The sequence below is a fragment of the Poromitra crassiceps genome, assembly GCF_964638095.1.
Source record: "Poromitra crassiceps genome assembly, chromosome: 2".
NCBI classification, from domain to species: domain Eukaryota; kingdom Metazoa; phylum Chordata; class Actinopteri; order Beryciformes; family Melamphaidae; genus Poromitra; species Poromitra crassiceps.
Genome location: NC_139624.1, coordinates 80,301,520 through 80,326,738, shown reverse-complemented (window position 1 = coordinate 80,326,738; position 25,219 = coordinate 80,301,520). Strand labels below are relative to the sequence as shown.

Sequence of the window (25,219 nt, the reverse complement as noted above, 5' to 3'; positions counted from 1 at the left end):
CAGACAGTCAGACAGACAGACAGACAGACAGACAGACAGACAGACAGACAGACAGGCAGACAGACAGTCAGACAGGAAGAGAGATTGTGATCAGCATGACAGACAAAGCAAGGAAACAGTCTCAGTGAATAGAAGTTGAATGTTGAAAAAATGATCTTGTGAAAACCCTGAAAGAGCACATTTGTGGACAGACAAGATAGAGAGCGGACAATGGAGAAACAGTCCCTTTGTTTTTCTAATATGAAACATTGACTGTAGAGGGGTGGGGGGCGACAAAGAGAGGGGAGAAAGTGACTTAATGTAAAAAGTGTGTGGAGCTGCAAAGCAGAGGTTTCCCGCCTTTCATGGTCTCTCCTCTGAGAATAGGATACGTGTGTGTGTGTGTGTGCGTGTGCGTGTGTGTGAGTGTGCGCGTGCGAGCGTGTGTGTGTTATGGGGAAGTCTTGATTAGTGTTCTAGGGGTCAGGTTACGGAACAAGGAAAACATGAAGCTGTGTGTGTGTGTGTGTGTGTGCGCGCGGGTGTGTGTGTGTGTGTGTGTGTGTGTGTGTGTGTGTGTGTGTGTGTGTGTGTGTGTGTGCGTGTGCATTCAACCCCCTCAGGTTCAGATGAACTGAGCAAACCAGCATGAATGTGGAGGTAGATTTGGGGGTCCAGCCCCACATCTGGACTAAAACCATGTGTGGTGCTCTTCCCTCCTCTCCTATTTACAGTGGTTGAGTCCTTTTTTTCTCCCCTCCCCTTGTTTGTCTGAATGGTACAGTCTTGTTTCTGCAGATAGATTTTGTATGGTCCCAAACCATTTGCAGGTTGACCTCTCTCTGCATTGTAAAAGTTTGCCTGGAATAGCTTGCTCCATTTGGCTTGCGTTACACTTGGTGGTTGGATTGGATTGTTACTGGAATCTAATGTGTGGGAGTAACTGGATCAGTGCTGGACTAAATAGTAGCAGAATACATTTTGAAGGCTTGGAAATACATGCAGAGCCAGAGGACTTGACTCGTCTCATCTTGCCAGTGATGTGTCCAGTTTTGAGGCGGTACAAGTGTCAGAACAAGGCGAACCAAAAGCACTCCTCAAGTAGTCCAAATATCTGAAGCCGGGGTCAAATCCTGAGCTGGTCTACGATGACTATGAGTGCAATTCCCTCTCACCGACTGAGGTAAGAGGATCAGAGTGGGAGGAGGGGAGGAGGGGAGGATGGATGAATGTTAAAGATAAGATAGGATGATTAATACTGGTGTGAGTGCTGGGAGGGAGATAGGGGAAGTTTGATTGGCATCAGCTGGTTTAGGAAAGGCCACTAATATATTTTAATCACTGGGATTATGCATTGTAATATACAAACTTTAACAGTGATTTAACCTGATTACTTCCAGGTAGTTGTACTGTATGTGATTCTTGTGCAGAGAGATCTAACTCTTGGTCATTGACAGCAATGTTCTGATTTTACAGTTCACTACTAGACTGAAATATAGCAGTTATTGTAGATGAGAGCATTGGCTTGTGGAAGGAAGAATTTTGTACCCTTCAGAGTGGCTTCTATAATGAAAGGGAATGCTGCTGATTAACAGGCTGGATACCTGCCAAAGTGGCAACGGAAGAGTTCCTCGCATGTACCGTAGTTGGTGGTTCATTTGAAAGCCATGGCAAAGCGTAGAGTGCAGACGTGTGGGGATGATTTAGCTTATGAAACTGTCAACTGTTGAAGACTATTAGGAAGAATTACAAGAGAGCGGGAAACCCCTTCTCTCATTCCTTTCTTCTTTTTGTTTTCCCTCTTCCCTCTCTCTCTCCCTCTCTCCTTTACTTAATTTACTTCTCTCCCTCCATCCCTCCCTGGTTTGTTTAGACTGAGTCTAATGTGGGCCATTCATCTGAGCAGTGTTGTGACATCAGCACAGAAATGCACTGGATATCTGTTTGCCTCTGGCTCTGGATGAAAGAGAGATAATGGGGGGGGGGGGAGAAGGGTAATGGAATGAGAGGAGAAATTAGAGAAATTAGATTTGTTATGACAAAGACGCACATAGACAAACAGACATCCCTTCCCTGTGATGTAGCATCAATTGAGAATGTATACCGTCCATGTACAGTATATACTGTAGCAGCTGTCTGCAGGGAGTCCTGGAACTAGACTGTGACACAGCAGAGCCAGAGAGTCAAAAGAACCTGTGAGAGAGATGGTGCGATCCTTAAGTTGCCTTAACATCTTAGCTGCCATTCCTAATGAATTTCCTCTTTGATCCAAAACACACACACACAGACACACACACACACACACACACACACACACACACACACACACACACACACACACACACGCACATGCATGCACAAACACAGAATAATCTATATTCTCAGGAGTATTCTCAGGAGAGAGTAGCTTTGGGTTTGAAATGCCAAACAGAATGCTTTAATAAGCGATGACTAAGATTACGTGGAAGTTATCACTAGAGCTGCAACGATTAATCAATTAGCTCTTTATCACCAACAATTTTAAGATAAAAAAAATCTCTGATTCCAGCTTCTAAATGTGAATATTTTTTGGTTTCTTTACTCCTCTATGACAGTAAACGACGGAATATATTTGGGTTTGTGGAGAAAACAAGACATTTGAGGATGTCATCATCTTGTGCTTTGGGAAACACCGATCGACATTTTTCACTATTCTCTGAGATTTAATAAACCAAATAAATATTGGACAATGAAAAACAATGAAAAGAATGGTTAGTTGCAGTCCTAGGTATCACCCTGTTTCTCAGACATGGATTAAGCCTGGTCACAACTCTCAAACTGCCCCAGAGCAGCAGTGGCATAACGTAGTTGCGATGGGCCCCGTGCGTGCGCGCACACACACACACACACACACACACACACACACACACACACACACACACACACACACACACCAGCCTGGACTCAAAAAAACACCACAGCCCAATTTCTCAAAAAAATCAATCTGAAATAGCTTTAGTCAGCCTACACTACCAAATCAACACAGAGGTAGCTTACACAGTATATCAATAAGTATAGAACAAGAAATGGCAGCACAGCAGCTCATTATAGACCTACACAGTATGAATGAATGAACTGGTCAGACACAGACACATACTGGTGCACATTTTCCAACGTAAACAACAACGTACACTGCTATAGATGTCAATCACTCACTGATCCCACTCCATAACAAAGAGAAACCCAACAGTTAAGTTACCGTACTCACCCATTATACTGAAAGTCCATCCTATAACTCCAGCCTTTCGCCCTGGCAAATTGACACTGCTTAAGTCCAAACTCCAGCCTCCAGGTGGACAACATTGCTAGGTAACGTTAGCATTCAGACACCGCAATTTGGGCTTGCTAAACATGATTGATGTGTGCTCTGCTGCTAACTTATTAGTGGCCGGGCCAGCGAAGCGGCAGGGCCACTGTTTGCATTTGCCATTATTATTATTATTCCAGGAAGTTGGACTTCCCATGCATGAAAATAAACCAACTTTGCACAAAGGTCCAGTCCCATGCCAAACTTCATTGACGCGAATTTGGCGCCAATAGTCCTGATGGTGGCGCTACAGCGACCATCTAAAGTTTAAAACTTTGAAAATTCATAACAAATCAGTAGGGGTGTCACGATACACTCAGTTCACGATACGATACGTATCACGATACTGGGTTCACGATAACGATACGATACGATACGATTTTAACAATATTTTTTTAAACTTGAATAATGACAATATATGACTGGAAAAGTAGTATTTGTTTGAAATGCACAAATACAAAACATGCTGTTGTGGGAAATTGTTATTACAATAACAACTAGAAAAAACATGAGATTGGAGATAAGGCTTATCTTGAAATAGAATGAGTTACACCGTCACTTAGATTTACTTTGAACTAAAAGGTTTCTCAGCAGTATAAATTCTCATTATGCATCTTCAGTTTTTCTTCAAACTCAAACAACAAGACTTTTCTTAATCTATTTTTTATGCATCTTCAGTTTTTCCTGTCAAGTAAACAGTTTTGCCAGAAACTCAATTGAATGGTTTCTCTCCTGTATAACTTCTCATGTGTCTCTTCAGAGACTTGTTCAACTGAACTACTTTCCACACATTGAACTTCAACAAACAAAGACGTTTCTTAGTCTATTTTTTTGGGAAAAAAAAAAAAAAAAATTTTTTTTTTTTTTTTTTTTTTTTGCGATATGAGATTTCATCTCAACGATACATATCGTGACGTTTTACTATCGCGAAATTTCGTGGGACGATATATTGTGACACCCCTACAAATCAGGCATACGTGCTACGGCTTTGCAACTTTCACCAAAATGTGGGCCCAAGTGAGGAGAAACGTTTGTACACTGCAACCTATGGCCAATTATGAAGTCTAAAGACTGCCAAACTACAAAAACTGTAAAACTAATTAAACCCTACTCCTCCCACATTTTTTTCTTCAAACTACACCAAACTTCAGCATCTGCATCATTAGACTGTCCTACATAAAATTTTGATACTGATTTGTGTTTGATGCAAAATTTACCCCACAGTGCATCAAAATGTTTTACTGTAAACGGTACTGTAAACAACTACTGCAAATTCTTGCTAAATAAAGCTTGAAACTTCAAGATTTTTTTTTACAAGATTTTGCTGTCACAGTAGTTGAAGTGTGTCAAATCTCAGAATTGTATCTCAAAAACGGAATGGTGGGACGGGCCTTGGCCATCCTGTGAAAACACACACTATGATGGTGTCATAAGTGATGTCATCAGTGATGTCACTTGAGCAATTGTGCATTGTGACATCACTGATGTCATCAGGTTAAAATGCACGCATATATCGGCATCGGCAATCAACCAAAAGAGTTGGAAAATATCGGCTATTGGGAAAAGAAAAAAAATACAATACCGTGCATTCTAGTTCCAGACCGCCATTTAGTTTTTTTGTTTTTATGCCTCCGCCGGCGAAGCCAGGCCGAAGGCATTATGGATCCGGGTTGTCCGTCCGTACGGATGTCCGTCCGTCCGTCCGTACGGATGTTTGTTAACGCCATATCTGAGGAACGCCTTGATGGAATTTCATCAGATTCGCCTTAAACATTCACTTAGGCCCAAGGATGAACTGATTAGATTTTGGTGGTCAAAGGTCAAAGGTCAAGGTCACTGTGACCTCTCGAACGCCATTTTCAAGCTTGTTAACGCGATATCTCAGGAATGCCTTGACGGAATTTAATTAAACTTGTCTCAAACATCGACTTGGACTCAAGGATGAACTGATTAGATTTTGGTGGTCAAAGGTCAAGGTCACTGTGACCTCTCGAACGCCATTTTCAAGCTTGTTAACGCGATATCTCAGGAATGCCTTGATGGAATTTAATCAAACTTGTCTCAAACATCGACTTGGACTCAAGGATGAACTGATTAGATTTTGGTGGTCAAAGGTCAAGGTCACTGTGACCCCTCCAACGCCATTTTCAAGCTTGTTAACACGATATCTCAGGAATGCCTTGACGGAATTTAATCAAACTTGTCTCAAACATCGACTTGGACTCAAGGATGAACTGATTAGATTTTGGTGGTCAAAGGTCAAGGTCACTGTGACCTCTCAAACGCCATTTTCCAGCTTGTTAACGCGATATCTCATGAATACCTTGACGGAATTTCATCAAATTTGCCTCAAACATCTACTTAGACTCAAGGATGAACTGATTTGATTTTGGTGGTCAAAAGTCAAAGGTCAAGGTCACTGTGACTTCTCAAACGCCATTTTCAAGCTTGTTAACGTGATATCTCAGGAATGCCTTGACGGAATTTAATCAAACTTGTCTCAAACATCGACTTGGACTCAAGGATGATCTGATTAGATTTTGGTGGTCAAAGGTCAAAGGTCAAGGTGAGCTCTCGAACGCCATTTTCAAGCTTGTTAACGCAACATCACAGGTGCGCCTTGACGGAATTTCTTCCAATTTGCCTCAAATGCCGATTTGGACTCCAGAATGAACTAATGGCGGAGGCATAAGTCTGCGTTGCGGTCGTTCTAGTTTTTAAATAGAATCCAGTAGTCAGATTGAGGGAATGATCCAGGGAATGAAGGCAGAGGCAGATGTGGGAGAGAGGAGGTGGGATGGACAGAGGAAGAGACGGGGGGGGGGGGGGGGGGGGGTGTCTGAGGTTTCCATCCGACTTGTTCCAGGTGTTCTTTTGAAGTGGAATGAAAGTGAAATGAACAGCAGCAGACTTCAGTCTAGACTCTAGCCAGCACACACACACACACACACACACACACACACACACACACACACTCACACACACACACACACACACTCACACACACACTCACACACGCACACACACACACACACACACACACACACACACACACACACACACGCACACACCCACACACACTCACACGCACACACACACACACACACACACACACACACACACTCATAATATGACGCAAAGTTTTCAGGCTTGCTGGAATACATCAGGAATGTAATACAGGCTTGCTGGAATACACAAGAACATTGTGTGTGTGTGTGTGTGTGTGTGTGTGTGTGTGTGTGTGTGTGTGTGTGTGTGTGTCATAGTCAACCTTCGGGAAGTTGCAAGTTTGCGTTGGCTTGACTATATTAGTGCTGCAACTGACGATTGTTTTCATTCTCAAATAATTTGTTGATTATTTTCTTGAATAAATGATGAGTCGTTTGGTCTATGAAATGTCACAAAATGGTGAAAAATGGCGATCACTTTTTCCCGAAAGTCCAAGATGACGTCCACAAATGTTTTCTTTTGTCCTCCTGACCAACAAACAGTCCACAAGCCAAAGATAATCAGTTTGCTGTCATAGAAGACTAAATAAACCAGAAACAAGAATGAAATTAGTCGAAAACAATTAACGTTTATCGATTATAAAAATAAAAATAAATTGATAAGATTATTTTTCTGTTGATCGATTAATCATTGCAGCTCTAGAGTTGCTTGGTTGATTGTACAACACAAATGTTAAATTTTTCTAACGTGTGTGTGTGTGTGTGTGTGTGTGTGTGTGTGTGTGTGTGTGTGTGTGTACGACCTATTTTTCACAAATGTTGCTGAGTTGTCCTCAAAAGCAGTATCAATTACAGTAGGTTGCAGCGATCATAATTTAATTGCAATCGGTAGAAGGACCAAAGTTCCAAAAGCTGGTCAGAAAATAATATACAAGAGGATATTTAAATATTTTAATGAAAATAATTACTATGATGAAGTAAGTAATATTGACTGGTCAAGTGTCCTACAGAAGGAAGATCCTGATTTGGCTTTGGAAGTTTTCACTAACTTGTTAACGCCTGTTATTGACAAACATGCTCCTGTAAGAAAGCAAACTGTAAAAAATGCTAGGGCTCCATGGTTGGATCATGAACTGAAAGAATACATGGTGCAAAGAAACCTAGCCAAGGAAGAAGCAACGAAATCAGGTGATGCTTTGCAGTGGAGTAATTATTGTAAATTAAGGAATTGTGTAACAAAACTGAATAAAAAGAAAAAAAGGATGTATTATCAAAATAGAATTAAGGATGCTAAATCAGACAGTAGGAAAATATGGAATGCACTCAATGAATTAATGGGAAGAAAAGCTAAAGTAACACCGTCCTTCTTGGAAGTAGATGGAAAATTTCTGACCAAACCAATAGATATTGCCAATTATTTAAGTTACTATTTCAATAATAAAATACAGAAATTAAGGGATGGTATGGATCTCAAACATAAAGAAGATGAGCTTTCAAGTAGGTTAATAAAAGATAGAATAATGACAAATAAATCATATAAGTTTAAATTTGAAAAGATTTGTACCGGAACAATTGAAAAATTGTTAAGTGAGAGTAAAGACAAACCTTCCGGTGTTGATAATCTTGAAGTGAAGCTACTGAAACCTGTAGCAAAACTGATTGCTCTGCCTATTTCTTATATTATTAATCTAAGTTTAGACAAATGTATCTGTCCATCAGAATGGAAAATAGCCAAAATCGTTCCATTAGAAAAAAATCGTAAAGAACCATTCTCAGGAAAAAATAGTCGACCAATTAGTTTATTACCAGCTTTAAGTAAGATTATGGAGAGAATAGCATATGAACAAATACAAAATTACTTCTGTAAAAATGAATTAAATACTGTGTATCAACATGCTTATAAAAAGGGGCACTCCACAGCTACAGCATTAAATCAGATGACTGATGGATGGATGAAAGATATTGATGCGAAGAAAATTGTTGGTGCTGTATTGCTAGACTTTAGTGCAGCATTTGATATATTAGATCACATGTTGTTATTGAAGAAATTGAACTGTTATGGCTTTGAAGCACCTGCTGCGGCATGGATCGAAAGCTATCTCACAAATAGGAAATATACTGTACTTTTTAATGGTAGTTATTCTGAGGTAAGTGCATTAAGTTGTGGGGTGCCTCAAGGGAGTTGCTTAGGACCACTTTTATTTTCAATTTTTACAAATGATTTACCTTTGATTTTGAATTGTGCCACCATTGCAATGTATGCAGATGATTCAACAATATATACATCATCACACACACCGGGAGAACTTGGGAGGATCCTAAATGAGGAATTAAAGCTAATAGAGCATTGGGTAACGGAAAATAGACTGGTTCTTAACACTGAAAAGACAAAATGTATGGTGGTTGGTTCAAAACATTCATTAAAAGTTATGCCATCCCTACATTTGACTTTAGGGGATAAACTTATAGAACAAGTTACTGATGTGAAGTTGTTAGGGATCACTATTGACAGTAAACTATCTTGGAACAGTCAGATTGACCAATTAGTAGTAAAAATGGGAAGAGGTATGGCTGCAATAAAACACTGTAGAAAATTCATGCCTAGCCATTTAATAAAACAATCAATGCAAGCGTTGGTGTTATCACAGCTAGATTATTGTTCGGTTATTTGGTCAAATACAACAGAAAATAATTTAAACAGGTTACAGGTAGCTCAAAACAGAGCAGCACGTATTGTTCTGCACTGTCCATATAGAACGAGTGTAAGTATAATGAATAATAATTTAGCTTGGTTAAGTGTAAAGAGCAGGTTGCATTATTCTCTCGTGTGCTATGTGAAAAATATCATCATAACTAAAACCCCAAAAATACTTTATAGTAAATTGTCATTTTTTGCAGATAGTCATAATTATTCTACTCGCCAGTCGTCAGAAGGTCGGTTTTTGTTGCCTCCATGCAGAACTAGTCTATTTCAGAGAACAGTTTATTACAGAGCAATGGTGGCATGGAATTCATTACCACATTTTTTGATTTCACAAAGTAATAAAACATGCTTTAACAAAAAACTAAAATTATATCTGTTTACACAAGAACTGTAAAATATAACATGACCTTTGTTTTTGAGCTTTTCATTCATTGTTATAAAGGAATTTATTTTCTTACTTATTCAATTAATTACATATTCAATTATTATATAGAGCAATTGTATGTATTAGATAAGTTTTGAGCTAGTGTTTGTGGTCATGTGTTTTGTTGGTTTTTGCCTTGTGTGTCTAAGTGGTTGTAGTAGCATGTATGAGTAAGAATGATACAGATATGTATATTTGTAAATAATGTTTGTATGTGAATATAATGTATTTTCATAATTGAAGTATTGTAAAATATTAATGTGGACCCCAGGAAGAGTAGCTACTGTTGTTTACAGTAGCTAATGGGGATCTAAATAAACAAACAAACGTGTGCGTACATGTGTGTGTGTGTGTGTGTGTGTGTGTGTGTGTGTGTGTGTGTGTGTGTGTGTGTGTGTACGTGTGTGTGTTGCAGTGCCAGTACCTCAAATGTGGCCAAGCTGGAGGAGATGGAGCGTCTGCTGAGAGAAGCCCAGGCTGAGAAGCACCGCCTCATTGAACACAAGGTGACTAACACACACACACACACACACACAGTACATGCATACACATGTGCACAAAATTTCAGGCCTGGAGGGATTTCGAAACGTACCCCGACCACAACGGTGGGGGCCGTCGCTGGTGACGCTAAACTTTTAGCTAACCTGTTAGCACCTATGTTCGCAATGGCATCCCAAGTATCATCATACTATTATAGGATGCGATGCGAACAGTTGTATTATGGGATGTGCGTTTCCCAGGCAACGACACACGTTGACACATTTTGGAACAGCGCTGCACGCTGGCGCAATGCTCCTAAAAGCAAAATGCTTATTGTTTTGAATGATTTGGCATCTTCTATTACTGTCAACACTGTCAACACCGGTAGTAATAGTATGCCATAAAGGTTTATTGAGATTTTGGGGAGAGTAGATTTTCTTTTCTTTTTTTCTTTTTTTTCCTGGGCCTGGCGGGCCCGCCAGGCCTGTAGAATGGTAGGGGAAACACTGATGTGTATCCCCAATGATATTTTAATGTTTACCCATTTATATATTCTAACAAATCACTCTCTTGCGCCCTCTCTCACTCTCACACATACACACACACACACACACACACACACACACACACACACACACACACACACACACACACACACACACACACACACAATCTATCTCTCTCTCTCTCTCTCACACATACACACACACACACACACACACACACACACACACACTCTCTCTATCTCTCTCTCACTCACACACACACACACACACACACACACACACACACACACACACACACACACACACACTCTATTGTAAGGCTGAATGTGTCCATACATCATAAGTCAAATGTACAGTCAAGCATTGGGATAGTGAGCAAAAAATTTATTATACTGTTGAATCATCTTGTGTAAAATACAAATGTTAAGCAAACGAACAGCCTGTCAGCTTTTATAGAATCGTGCCTGTTAGTACTTAAGATCTTTTTATTGTTACTATTTACAGCCTGTTGACAGAAGGGCCAAATATGTAAAAGTCAGCATGGCTTGTAATAGCCTGACATTGCCAGACCAATGAGTCTGGAGACTCCCTGGGGTGTTACCAACGGGCGTACACTAGAGTGCTGCAAACCCGAGGGTACCCTCGCGGGCCCCTCGGGCCTGCCAATACGGGCCAAGGCCGGGCTCGTTTTTTCTTTTTTTTTAATTAATAGGTCCGGGCCGGGCCGGGGTCGGGCCGTTTTTCAATAATTAAATAAAATAACGTTGTATTACTCGCTTGATTTTACACAGCAGAGCAGTCAGACAAAGAGGAGGAGCGCACACTGCACAGACACTCGCCTAGCCACAGCCACACACACACATACACACACACCCTCACCGTGACGTTAGTCTGCCACTCCGTCAGCGTAAAAAACAACAACAAAACAAGCCGCGTGTGTCCGTGTCCGTGTCGTGAGAGAGAAATAAGATCGATGGACATAAAACAAAGTTTGCGAGGGGAGAGTTAAACAGTCCCCACTGCAGTAGGGAAAGCTCATTTCAACCTGTTCAAAATGAACCCATCTACCATACATTGTGAGGACACTAATGTGACGTTATTCAATGCAGCTATAAACGGTAAGTCTGCTGTTTTAATTTCGATATGCTTGAGTGACATAATGTTTCAGTTTGTGGGCATTGTTGCTGTTGGCAATTAAACGATCTAACGTTCTCTTTCTCGAGACAATATGTGTGGATTTTGATAGGCCACGGTAGCATGTGTGAGAGGGGGAGAGAGAGACAGAGAGAAAGCTGCAGTGTTTGTCTTCATAGGCAACACAGTCTAGCAACGTTTTGGACCAGCGAGTTTAGCGGCGCGGCAGCATGCACAGAGAGGGAGAGAGAGATGTGTCGTCATATCGTGATATTGATGTCGGGCCTCGCAACGGGCTCGGGCCAATTAATTTCATGACTCATCCGGGCCGGGTCGGGCACGGGCCTGCATGTCACGGGCCGGGGAGGGCTCGGGCCGAGATTTCAGGCCCGCGCAGCTCTCTAGCGTACACCAAACTGCCTGTGGACACAATTGGATAGACCTGCACAAAGCAACGAAAATTGTGTTTTGAAAAGCCTCAACGGCGCTCCTCTGTCAGTCATCGTATCAAACCCGCCCCTTATTAGATAAACAGTTGTGATTGGCCCAACCGATCTGCCTTAGCAAATAAAACATGAGCGCACAGATTTGTCAGGTTCCCAGACTACGCTAACAACACAATAGGCTACAAAAAAGTACAATAAAACTTGCTATTAAATGTTTTTCTTTAAAAATTGATGACTCCCTTTTACATGTGCAAGGACATGGCATTTTAATGAACACCCACACTTATACCGCAGAGGCACTACCTTACCTCATAACATCTTTTAGAAGTTGCCATGGATCGCTGTTTTCAAAAAACATGACACAATTGCCCAGTTGTGTGTGCGTGTGTGTGTGTGTGTGTGTGTGTGTGTGTTTTGCAATGCATTGTAATGCTTTTGATCATCCCTCAGGAGCGAGAGATGGAGGTGAGAAAGCATGCCTTGGACGAGGAGAGGAGGAGAAGGGAGGATCTGGAAAAAAGGCTGCAGGAGGAGACGAGCAGACGACAGAAACTCATCGACCGCGAGGTCAAGCTGCGAGAGAAGCAGAGAGCACAGGTGAGAGAGAAAGATGTACTTCTATGTATATGACTGTCAAATGACATACTGTAGTTTGTGATATAGTCGTTCTACTGTATAGGCTCACTCACATTGCATGACTGTCATTGTAGTTAGCCGGCAAGTAGAGCAGTGGCAAAAGTACAGAATAAAAGTATTTTTTTTCTCAACAGGATAAGGAACATTTCATCATATATTTTACTAGTAAAGCCGATTTTGAACCCCTTTCCTCCATTGTCATCTCGTTATGCAAACAGGATTTTGATGTCAGCTTTTTCATGTTTTGGACATGCATTTCCTCTCATTTCTGCAACTCATTTTTCCGCTAACCCTACTGACAGTACGGTCAGTATTCAGTATAAGCTACACTCATCATCTTTTCCCCTCTTGGCAGTAGAAGAAAGAGAACAAGTGTGCATTACCATGTGCTTTAATTCATGTAAAACTCTGTATTATATTAATTATATAAACATAAAAGAAAATTCTGTTTCAAAGACTTTTAGAGTAATGGCATTGTTCCTGGGTATATTTCTGTTTTTCCAAAAAAATATTGCTCTGTTTGTTTTTTGTTTGTTTGTTTTTAGTTCATTATCTGAACGCTTCCTCACTGTACTCGTTAACTCTTTCCTCTCCAGTCCCGGCCACTAACCCGCTACCTGCCGGTGCGAAAGGACGATTTTGACCTGCGGGCTCACATCGAGTCGGCAGGCCACAGCGCAGACACCTGCTTCCACCTGTCCATCACCGAGAAGACCTGCCGAGGCTATCTGGTCAAGATGGGAGGCAAGATCAAGACCTGGAAGAAACGCTGGTTCGTCTTCGACCGCAACCGACGCACGCTCTCCTACTATGCAGGTAGGACCCACACGCCAACTACATGTGTGTGTCACATGCACTGACATTCACATTCAGACAACAGAGAAACACACGGAGGGCACACAGTATGTAAATTACTATACCAGTACCCTCAAAGTAGGGGTGTCAACGGTTACAACATTTTCTAAACGTGTACACGGGACCTTTTGGCAGCATGGAACCTGTTCCCTCTTTGTGGAACTCGTTGTCTGGTCCAGAGCGGAAGTAGCAGCAACATTACAGCTGTCATTACAGTTGCGGCTACTTCTGGAATGATGATGTGAGTCCCTCGTTGGTTTCCCCTGTGAGGTCTCGCCCACTTTATTAACGTTACATTGTGACCACCGCGGTCACATGGGCCATGCGTCCATTACATGCAACGTTACTGCATTAATTAGTGTAACGTTAATGTTATCATCTGTAGCTTACAGGCAGCATTATCACCTCTAACCAGTTTATTTTTTATGCGAAATGAATGATTGCGAGTCCGAAACACAGTCAAATCATTGTCAAAAATTTAAAAACGTTATTTAAAAGGACAAAAAAAAGACGGTCGTCGGTTATTGATTTTTCTAAACGGATATGATTTACTATCTGGTTACACGGTGACATCCCTATCTCAAAGTGATACTGATACCAATAAAGTACTTCATTGGATACTTTTGTTTTGTGGGGGGGGATCTCGACACACTGAACTGGCAACTCCGTCACGTACACGCTCAAATTCACCACCACAGACTGTATGGATTGTAGCTGCTGCAGTAGTGGGCCAATCACACGTTGCTTTAAATCAAAGAATGCTTGCGGAGATTGGCTGTGAACAAAACCATGTAAATAGTCTCAATAGTTTGAATACTACTTGGTACTGGGATATTTCAGTCCTACCTAGCCATTACGGTGTTCTATCTATTGTTGTGCTTTTCTTTCCTGCAGACAAGCATGAAGCCAAGCTGAAAGGAGTCATCTACTTCCAAGCCATTGAGGAAGTGTATTACGACCACTTGAAGAACGCACATAAGGTATGTGTGTGCATGTGTAAGAGATAAGGGCGTGTGTCCATATAGCGTCTTTTCCTGGCAGTGTGCTGGGGAGCGCTGTATCCCAGCGCACTAACAAGGAAAGGCTGTGTCCATTGAGCGTTATATTCTCAATGCCAGCACTGTTTCCTCATTAAAAGCAACGGGAATCAGCCGCAAAGTGCATAAAAGGCACCCGCTCCAGAAAAGCGCTGCAGCCTGCGTTTTTCCCCCTCAGAGCAGAGCGCTTTCAAAAGCTGACAAATCTTCAACTTTTCAGAAAAGCGCTGGGTGAAGCGCTTTTCCCATACCGCCCATAGCAACAACATATGGGTAAGGTCAAAGTGGCGATGGAGAAATAGGACGTTGTAGGCTAATCTTTGAATTTACCTTAGGTAGTAGCCTACTACAGCAATCATAAAGGCATTATGGAGTAACGTTATACTGGACATGTATTGGAAAGCCTTGCTTGTTCTACAACACTATTGTCTGCTTAAGGCTGGGTTCACACCGGCGACCCAAGCCTTGCCTATGCCTTGCCTTTACCCACGCTTTTAAATAGGCGTCCGTTTTAGGGCGCCTGAGCGTGAACCCTGCGTGTACCCACGCCTTGCCTGTGCCTTGCCGATTTTATCGTTTAGGCGTGAGTTCTATTTTCAAGCCGACTAGGCGCGTGCAGGCAGGCTTTTCTGTCAAGCCATGAAAGAAAAACGCGACAATATCCGTGGGAAATGGCAAAGTCAACTGAATTTCAAAATAAAATGGAGTTACTACAACAGTGTTGAACAGAGAGAGAGAGAGATTGACGGGTGGCTATCACGTGGGGCTTTCTCCCTGTCTGCAAACAAATCTTCATGAGAGAGAATAGCGACCGAAGAAGCAAGATGGACAATGTTGTTGTGCCAGCACATATTCTTGCAAGATCGCCTCTCTAAAATGTCCGACTATAGTCAGACCTGGTTATACATATCCAGCATCAATAGAACATTAAATATATCAGATTTATTTTACCTATGATAATTCGGGACCACACATGAAAAAATACAGTCGGGAGAGAGGAGAGGCGCTTGTGACTCGGCTCAGGTTCAGCGTGCAATAGGCGTGCGGTGTGATCGCAAAAGCGTGTAATAGGTTTATGCCCAGCTCAAGGTCTGCAGGCGTAGGCGTGGGTTGAGGCAAGGCAAGGCGTAGGTTCTCTGTGTGAACTAAGCGTAAAGTTAGTAATGTTACACTCACCAGAAATATTCAATGTCCAGCCAATCTGCTCCCACATTTGAGCCTTTCTGTCTCTGTTGTGATAGTTTCTCCATATGATTGGTTGCCTGAAAAGTAGTGCTCGACACCAGCGCCTTTCTGAAAAGTTCAGATATTTTCAGCTGGATGCGCTGCCTGGGAGCGGATGCACCAACAAGGTGGAGACTGGAGAGTAGGTTTGTGCGATGTCAGTAAATTATCCATCGTGATTATTCCACAGTGAACCATCGTGATCCACGATGGCATCGTCATTGACGGGGGTGGGGGGAATAATTTATTAAGTCGCTGCGGTGCGGTAATGCCATTCATTGCAATGCGTTCATTACAACTGGACAGCTGAGCTCTTCACGGAGACCAGCGGGCTTCGATAGGCTACTATGCCAGGTGACTGAATGAAGCAGTGGCTCTCACTACCAACAATTTGAACGGCGCAAATAACAAAACGTTAACGTTACAGGTCCTCACCAACAACGTGTGTGTGTTGAATTTAACTAGCTGGCAGTAAACTGACTGAATTACTGGCTGATATAACGTTAGATTCGCGTGGACTTTTGAACCTAATGAGAGCGATTTGACGAGAGGAGAGTTGAGAGAGAAAAACACAGCTGCTGCTGCTGTAGCCTCAACGCGAGACTGATCAGTCATTCAGACTGATGCGTCTAGCGTTGAGGATGCTGCTGTGAGCGACTTCGACTTTCACTTTGGAAACAGGCGAGTTAAATTCACAGTTGAAGACTTGTACTCACTTTGGGTTGAAAACAGGAAAGAACGTGAAGTTTCTTCTTTGTCTTAAAAGTTTTCGCAACAAAATAACTGACTTCTCATGCGCGGGGGACGCCCCGGCGACATTAAACAAGCGCTCCCAGTGCAGAGAAGCACTAGAGCGGAGGAGGGGGAGGGAGGCTTCTCTGAGTCTGAACTGGGCGCGCTCGTTTAATGCCGCCGGCGCGTCCCCCACGCGTCACGGTGAGTGGACTTGGTATTTTTTATTATTAAAACGTCACAAATTTATTTCGAACAGATAATTAATCACGATGATCCGATGTAGACGGCTCAGAGGTCGATGGGGGGTCGGCCAATCACGATGGTCGATGCCATCGTCCATCGTGCCAACCCTACTGGAGAGCTCTGAAAAAAGACGTTGGGCACAGTGCACTATGAATATGCTGGAGCTCAGCAAAATAAGCTGTATGGACACAGGGCCTAAAGGAGACTCAGAGTTACTGTATGCATGATAGTGCCGTGACATTTATTTCAATATCTTCCACCTACCAACTCTAGTTCTTGCCTTCCTCTTTCTTTTCTATCACGCACTCATGATTCTGCATTCCCTCTCTCTCGCTCTCTCTCTCTCCCTCCTTTCTCTCCATCAGAGTCCCAACCCGTCCCTGACCTTCAGTGTAAAGACCCACGACAGGGTTTACTACATGGTTGCTCCCTCTCCTGAGGCCATGAGGATCTGGATGGACGTCATTGTCACCGGCGCTGAAGGATACACCCAGTTCATGGTGTAGCAATGAGGCCCCGGCGGAGGGATTCGGCCAACACTCTGCAGGACAAGGATTGCTGTCTTTGTGGCTTTACAAAGCTTTATTTTCCTTCTTAATGCTTGGATTATTCTTTTTAAGTATTCTGATGGACATTCTGCACAGAGGGATTTACTCATTTCCTGGTTCATAGAGAGAGCAGCCTTGAGACAGTCCAGCCACTTTCACCTTTTTTTATTGCAAAATGGGCAGGGTAAATTGTATGCGATGTGTTCAGGTAAAATTGTAGGCAGACAAAAGATAATTATAGCGTTTTAGGCAATCTGCTTCCATTGTGGCAAGCAAGAGCAGTGAGTCAATTCTCATCAAAAAGTAGGAGTTCAGGGGTCTGAAATGGTGCTGTGGTCCACCAGTGTGCCTTGGAGTGAGCTCAGATTCTGCCTAAGTGTAAAGGACATTAAAAAGGTTTACTTGACTTCATTCTTTTTCAAACAGATACGCTTATTACAACACATTGTCTTTGGTTCAGCAGCTCTTTTTGGGGGCCATGCAAAGCTTTATGTGAATAAGAATGTTTTTGAGGTCCCCCCCCCCCCCCCCCCATCCATTAGATCATGGGTGTGCCATGGATGTTTTAACTTGCTGAAATCCACAGAAGCACCAAAAGGGTTGAGAACCCCCTATATCTTCCAGGGCCTTACTGTGTAAACACATAATTATTTGTAGATGATGGCTCTGGCAGGGACTAGCTCTTACTCCTCATATTTTGACTTTTTAGAGTCTCGTTTTTTAGTCTCATTTTCCTTTGTTTTTCAGAAGGATTTTCTTTATGCCAAGGTGCCTTTGAATAATAGCAATGCTGAACTAGCTGAACTTGACCAGTTGTTTTGAGTTGTATATTCTGCTGACCTTACATGAGGGTGAGTCATTATCAACATTTTAAGGAAAACATTACAGTGAATGAATAGTTATTTTTAGAAAAGATAAATGCCATATAAGAGCCTATACTCTACTATATAGGCCCCTTTGAATAGGTGTCATGTAAGGACTTATGGTTAACATTTGATGGTTTTTATTTTTACAGACAATTTCAAGTGTGTGTACATAATGCTTAATTTTAGCGGAAATGTAACTGAAAGGACATTGTATTATAGTTTGACACTTTTTTCAGCTTGATTTCATTGCAGTTATATCATGGAGAGAAATGTTACTGTCATATCCTCAGGTCTTAACTGTGTGCGTGCACATAATGCAAGCACCATGTGATCATGTGTGTATTTATATACATATGTGCTAAGAAGTGCCCTTATGTATGCACCTCTATTTACTGTGACTTTGTCACAAATGTAGCTCCAAGGTGCTATTCTTCCACAGTGAACTCCACTACACACATACTCCAAGCCAAGAACCCCCTGATATACACAGTTTAAACTCGACTCGATCGATTGCTACGCTGGGTTTACAAGCCACAGTATCAGAAACGACACTGAAACTGTGAAACAGTGGCCTAAACAAAACAACAAAAAAGTTGTGACTTTCCATTACAAGGAATTAAATGAGCAAGGAGAACAATGACTTGTTACGCTAGCACAACATTGTGATATTTGTAAATTTTGTTTCCCAGTTGTAGTTATGTAATAGATTATATCATGATACATTGTCAGCTCCACAATCCTTATTGTGCCTCTTTCATATCATTGTTTTGTGTTATTATCCATTATTTCCCCAGAGCTAAATGTATCAGTATATCTGTCCAATGCCAAACTAATCTGTTGTAGGGGGGAAGGCAAATACAAAGACATGGTTGTGATCGTTTCTGTGAGGCAAAAAGCTTCATAGGATTAGGTCTTTTGACATGTCAGACTGGCAAAATTGATGGTATACTTAATCGCTTCTACTCATATAAAACTGATTAATATGCTGCTTTGGTCCACTAGGTCTCATTGCTTGTATTACCACTACTTCACTTTATTATATTTGGTAAATTGACTATTCCACATTGATCAGTGATACCGGTTTTGTGCTGTATGTCATAGTCATGTAATGTTGGTGTATTTTTTGAAAGATATGCTTTTTTGTAAAGGGTGGGCGGCAGCCCACAGTGCCACCGGTCATCAATTTGTTCTCTCCTTGGCTTTTGGCATTGGTTCTTGGTTCTGTTCTTCTGACCAAAGCATTACGTTCATGTGGCAAAATGTATTTATATTTGGTTTCTTTGCTTTATGGCGTCTTCTCCAAATGTCATATTCTGGAATGTTTATCAAATCAAAATCGTCATTAATGTTGTTTTTGTTTTGTTTTGTTTTGTTTTGTTTTATTGTATGAATAGCTCATTTATATTTAGAGCACACTATATTTATGCCATTACCAATGCATGTACCTTAATTTTGTATTTCCATATGGATAATAAAATATATATATATTTTACCGGTATATTTAGTGTTTGTGTCTTAAAGCAGTGAAGTATATTTATCAAATTTAAGACAGTAGTGGACCCGTGGGAGTTAGACCCCCCTGGTCTGGAACACAGTGGTCTCCAAAGCCTCCGGGACACACTCACCAGTGATGTCACTCGAGCACTCACTGATGATGTCATCACTGACTGATGTCACCAGATGATGTCAATGTCATCATTGCTTGAGTGACATCACATCATTAGGTAATTAGGGCAATCATTAGGTAATTATGGCAGTTAATTGGCGCTAATTACCTAATTAAAGAATCCAGCTTGGTTAGGTCACCCCCAGGGGTGCTCTTTACACTTCGTGAAAGATTCAGCCCGATCACACGTAAAATGGCATAGCTGTGGTATGTATAGCTCACTCACACACAGTCTCAGACACTTTGCATTCTTATTAAATGATTAGCAAGTTTTTCTCAGAAACCATACAGCACTTAATAGAACAGCCACTGTTCAACAGTGACCAGTCTTCTGTCATGTTTTCTACCCTCCCAACTATTTAATTATGTAATCTTTATTTAATTGCAGTGCATTCACCTGGCATAAAATATTCACTGATTAGATGGCTAGAATGACAACCAACAACCAGAATAGAATTGAAAAAGAGAACAATCTATATCACCATGGATTTACAGGGATATAATGTATCTAATAATGCATTAAAACGATCTCCTTTGGATTTATCCATCCCAAACCTTCCAGTTAGGCCAAAGAACATAGGCATATGGCTCCTCCATGTGGTAGAAGTCGGTACAGCTGGACAGCGACCATTCAGCATCACAACAACTCATTTTATTATGAACCTAGATGTGAAGATCCTAGCCTATTTTGAGGAGGGGATAAACCTCAGTTTGACTTGCTGTTCTGACTGGTCCGATCGTTGTGGGCTCCAATGATTGATATTTCTCTGTCAGTTTATACAGCGTACCCTACCCGGCGCACACTGCGCAATTTGACTAGTCTTCTGTCAGCAGGATGGATTTATTAATTGTACGAATGATAATGAATCACCACCTGCTCTGATGCGTCTACAATTTATTTACAGGCGAATAAATGTAGAGCAAGATTTTTGTTTTGACACGCCTACCTCGTCTTGCATATCTGACCCATGGTGCATTGCGACTATAACGCTGTGATTGGAAAATGTAAACAATTGTGCAACTTGTCAATTCAAATTACGTTCCTCGGTGTGTTCGAGCATAGCAATACGAGTCGACTCTACGGTAAATAGAAGTAGTCTTCTAGATTAAAGATGACACCCTTACTCACTTTCATAGACACACCGGGACCTATTTATATGCTGTGCAGACAAGTAGCTATTGGTTGGTCCGAAGTCAGTGGGAACACACATGACAGTAACAGAATTCTCAGCTTCAATGCTTCAGCTTCTTCTCCCACTGTCGACCTCGACTAGCCTTTTACTTCATTCTGATTCGCTGTCACGGCTGTCAGTGGCTGTTACGTTTAACCTCGCGTCACCAGGCTCTTCTCGGCGAGAAAGAGCCTGGCTCCCGCCCACAATTGATTTTGTCACCCTACTGGTTCCCGCCTAGAGCCCGCCCTAGACCGGATGGCAGCGTTTCTAGCTCGTCAACTTTCACGTTAACTTGACAATTTGACCCAAGTATCAGAATCCTCTTTCACCGTTTTGACCGGTGTGTCAGGCGGTGGTGGCGGAGATGCCATATTGCATAAACGTTTTGTTTTATGTAACGCTAGCTTTGTTTTGATCAGACGCTAGTTTAGGTAACATCACCGCGTCAAGCTAACGGCAACAAAGACGTTGTTAGGCGCATTGCCATCCGGTGTTAATTCTGGGTCCGGGGTTTACGCCCCCATGACAAAAAGCGGGGTGGAAGGTGCCCAGACTAGTTACGTTGAAATTCGTTGTAAAATCGAGAGCCAAAGTAAACGTCACTTCCTGCCTCTCTCAGCGTACCAGCGTCTGAAAAAATATGAATAGTGGTGGTGAATGGAGAGAGACGTGACTCTTTGATGATCCCGTTTGAATTGTGCCACGTGGTACGATAACTTTGCAAGTCAAGAAAGTGCAGTTTGTGATAAAACTGTGGCACTATAAGTTATAAATCATAAAAGAATGGGCACAACTAGTCGCATAAGTGACATTCTCCCGCCAGTCCATGTTGTTGATAGACTAAGCTAACCTAAATCTTTCCGATATGGTCGTAGTAGGTGCCGGTGGACTATGTTTATGGGTTTGTCAAATATTTTCATGCTAACCTTTGATCAATTGTATTTCCTCTGACTTTTTATTTGACAAACTATGGCCCCATTTAGTTCCACCACTGGTCCAGCAGAGGGAACTTTCTCTGGACAGTAGCCTATGCTTTCAACTAATGGGGATCCAAATAATTCCACAATGGTATATTCTTGACCCATTTAAAGTTATATAGCCTATAAATAACAGTTTTTTCATCATATTTAATGTTTGTTTTACACTGGTGATGAAATCCTATATACCATGGGCTCTCCTGCACACTTTTTATAATTTGTTGTTCTAATGATGTATAGTGATACAGTGAACAAATAATAAATGCACATGTGTTTTTACACACTTCCCTTCTGCAGACTGTAAGTGAATTAAATGCACATTTACAAATTATGTAGGACCTACATTGTTTATTGCTTTATTGTTTTATCTTGTTTTCATTGTTGTAGGCCTATTGCTTTTTATATACAGCTTAAACTGTATTTTTGATTTCTGCAGGTGTGCAAGACTCAAAAGGAAATATTACCAAGTCACATTCCACAAACATTTTAAACAGCTTTGTTGAATGAAGTTTTCCTAGTGAGTCTCGTACTGTAGCCTACATAAACTGTGATGTCACCGGGTCCCTGTAATGTCAGTAGGTTTCTTGGTATCTTTATGATCATGATGTGATACATAAAGAAAACACATGATTAAGGTGTGGTGTGATGAGCTGTTTTAAGGTCATGTAAGGAGGCATTTTGCTGACATTTACATTTGCTGACATGATCTACCTCTGAAGGCTAACGCAGCTACACAAACTTATCAGCCACATACACCAAAAAGAATTCCAGCATCTAACTGGCAGAATGTCCTTGAATCCTGACCAAAGGAATTTCATCAAATGTACACCAGTACACATGTACAGCTTGTTCAGTAATAAGTGTGTAGGGAAGTTGTATAGCTTCCGCTTACTTTTATGCTGGATTATTTAGGTCGGAACTCGCCACAGGTGATCGATCAGAACCACGGAGATGTCTTTCAAGCTTTATTGAAGTATCACAGGTAGAAGTAAGGCAGCAGGTTAAGTACGTGGCAGTGGAACAGAGAATCGGGGAGAGAGATGGTGGGAGAGTGGAGCTAGTGGGCAGAGAGAGTATGCTTCTTTATACTTGGGATGCAGTGGCGGACTGCATAATCGGGCACGTCGGGCAAATGCCCGGTGGCCTGGCCTGGCCTGGCCTTTTTTTTTTTTTTTTTTTTTTTGCAAGCCAGGCCAGGCCACTCACTGAACAGCAGGCCAGGCGCCGCCTACTGGTTTACTAGTGGTTTTATTACTTTATTCAGGTTTAAAGTGGGTGCATCTCATTGTAAAATTGGACTTGGCCCAAATTGGGCTTCAAACGGCCCAAATTGGGCTTCAAACGGCCCAAATCGGGCTTCGAACAGCCCAAATCTGGCTTTAAACGACCCAAATCTGGCTTCAAACGGCCCAAATTGGGCTTCAAGCGGCCCAAATTGAGCTTCAAACGCCCCAAATTTTTCGCCGCCGCCCTTCGGACGCCGGCACGCGCGTCGGCCCGTATCGGCCTGGCCTGCTTGGTATCTAATGCCCGGCCTGAATTATGATCCCAGTCCGCCCCTGTTGGGATGTATGACATCATCGGTGACAACACAGGAGAAACTCTGACATCACCGATGACATCACAGGAGCAACTCTGACATCATCAATGACATCCTCACAACAACTATGACATCACAGGTGCACCTGCCATGATGACACACTGCAGTGACATCATCATTGCGTTGCTGGCTTGAATCCGGGTGTTCCCAGGCATGGTCTCATCAGTCGGTATGAGAGGGCCTTTCCTACAGACTGTTTGCACTGTCTCTGCTCATAACCCTATGGATGTTTGTTGAGTCTGTTGGACATGTGGTGATTCTCAGAAACTTTGTCAACCTGTCCTTGCATATTTCTGAGTTAATGATTTCCAACAGTGGTAAAGTGGTAAAGGGTATACTGGGGGTTGGGATGAATTCTGATTTGAGGATGAGACAACGTTCAGATTGTCTTTGTCAATGGTGAGTCCACTGTTGATTGATTGTGTGATGTCACAAATACCAATGTCAAAAGCCTATAGTGGAATCATTATTCCATAGAGTCTACACACTGTGGCATAACAATGAAGCTTCTCATCCATCTGGAGAATCCCCAAATCCATGAGAGTTTACAGACGGCTGGTAGTGCCTACGCAGCCTATCTACCTATATATACCATCCTTTTTTTAATAAACAATAAACCAGGCAAAACTCACCAACTCACAATGTTTTGTTTGAGATTTTTCATTTTTATGTCAAGCCAATAAAACATTTCACTGAATAGCCAGGACATTTCAGGAAGTATCTCCCAACTCCATCTTCCATACATTTTACACATTCATCCTTATCAGGTCCCTTTGGACAAATGATTAATCCCAAGGCCAAGAACAGTGTAGTGACTATTTGTGGCAAATATTCACACAGGCTAGACAACATGTACAAATGGGTTGATGATCAAAGTTAATGTAGCTATAGATTAAAAGCCCAATTAGTTCTTATATTATTCATTTAGAAGACTAGTGGGACTTGGCTGCAGTTTGCTTTTTGCCTGATTTATCCTGGAGCAGTTCAACAAGACTAGCCTTGTGGCTATAAATAGGCACAATTGACTCTTGCCTGAGCAGACCACTGTGTGTGTGTGTGTGTGTGTGTGTGTGTGTGTGTGTGTGTGTGTGTGTGTGTGTGTGTGTGTGTGTGTGTGTGTGTGTGTGTGTGTGTGTGTGTGTGTGTGTGTGCGTGTGCGTGTGCGTGTGCGTGTGCGTGTGCGTGTGCGTGTGCGTGTGCGTGTGCGTGTGCGTGTGTGTGTGTCTTTAAGAATTCAGCTGCAATTCGATCTCTATGGGTCCCTATAGTCAAGAGTGAGCGAGAGAGAGGGGAGAGACAGACAGACAGAGAGAGAGCTCAGCGCTGACCTACAGTTACCCCTCTCCATCATTCATCTCATAATCGAGCGTCGAGCTGCGTGATCCGTACCGCTGCAATTATGCGTGTGTTGCGTTGGATGCGGTTATTAGTAAACACTGCAAACGGTGCACGGGGCTCCAGCCCGTTCCCTGCAAGCATGTGTGTTTAGGTGGAGGCGGCGGCGGGCTGTCTTGTTTATCCAAAAATGACTCAACATGGCTTGGGCTAGCAGAGCTTGCATGGACTCATATGGCTTTCGACCGACCATCCAAACCATAACCAGTTGAGAGCCAGGCGCGTCTTAATGAACGTCTTAAGGTAAGTCTAGCCGTATTCTTATATTTTGACGATTGGGGGTTTCTTTCTTTCT

The 25,219-nt window shown here is 42.1% G+C and overlaps 2 protein-coding genes across 3 annotated transcripts in view; both read left to right on the top strand.

The window, feature by feature from the left end:
- Positions 1 to 19,601, top strand: part of LOC310790410 (pleckstrin homology-like domain family B member 2) — a 95,258-nt gene extending 75,657 nt beyond the window's left edge. For both annotated transcript variants that reach the window (XM_083652095.1, XM_083652094.1), the window contains 5 exons: positions 9,817 to 9,907; positions 12,418 to 12,564; positions 13,200 to 13,419; positions 14,353 to 14,438; positions 17,063 to 19,601. In XM_083652095.1, the coding sequence (XP_083508221.1) occupies positions 9,817 to 9,907; positions 12,418 to 12,564; positions 13,200 to 13,419; positions 14,353 to 14,438; positions 17,063 to 17,203 (685 nt within the window). In that variant the 3' untranslated portion in view covers positions 17,204 to 19,601. The remainder of the gene's footprint in view (positions 1 to 9,816; positions 9,908 to 12,417; positions 12,565 to 13,199; positions 13,420 to 14,352; positions 14,439 to 17,062) is intronic.
- A 5,430-nt stretch (positions 19,602 to 25,031) lies between these two features.
- The window catches only part of LOC310794154 (TLC domain-containing protein 4-B-like), a 29,091-nt gene continuing 28,903 nt past the window's right edge, over positions 25,032 to 25,219 (top strand). Inside the window, exon 1 of the mRNA XM_083656062.1 lies at positions 25,032 to 25,167. The gene's annotated coding sequence lies outside the window, so the exon portion shown is untranslated. The remainder of the gene's footprint in view (positions 25,168 to 25,219) is intronic.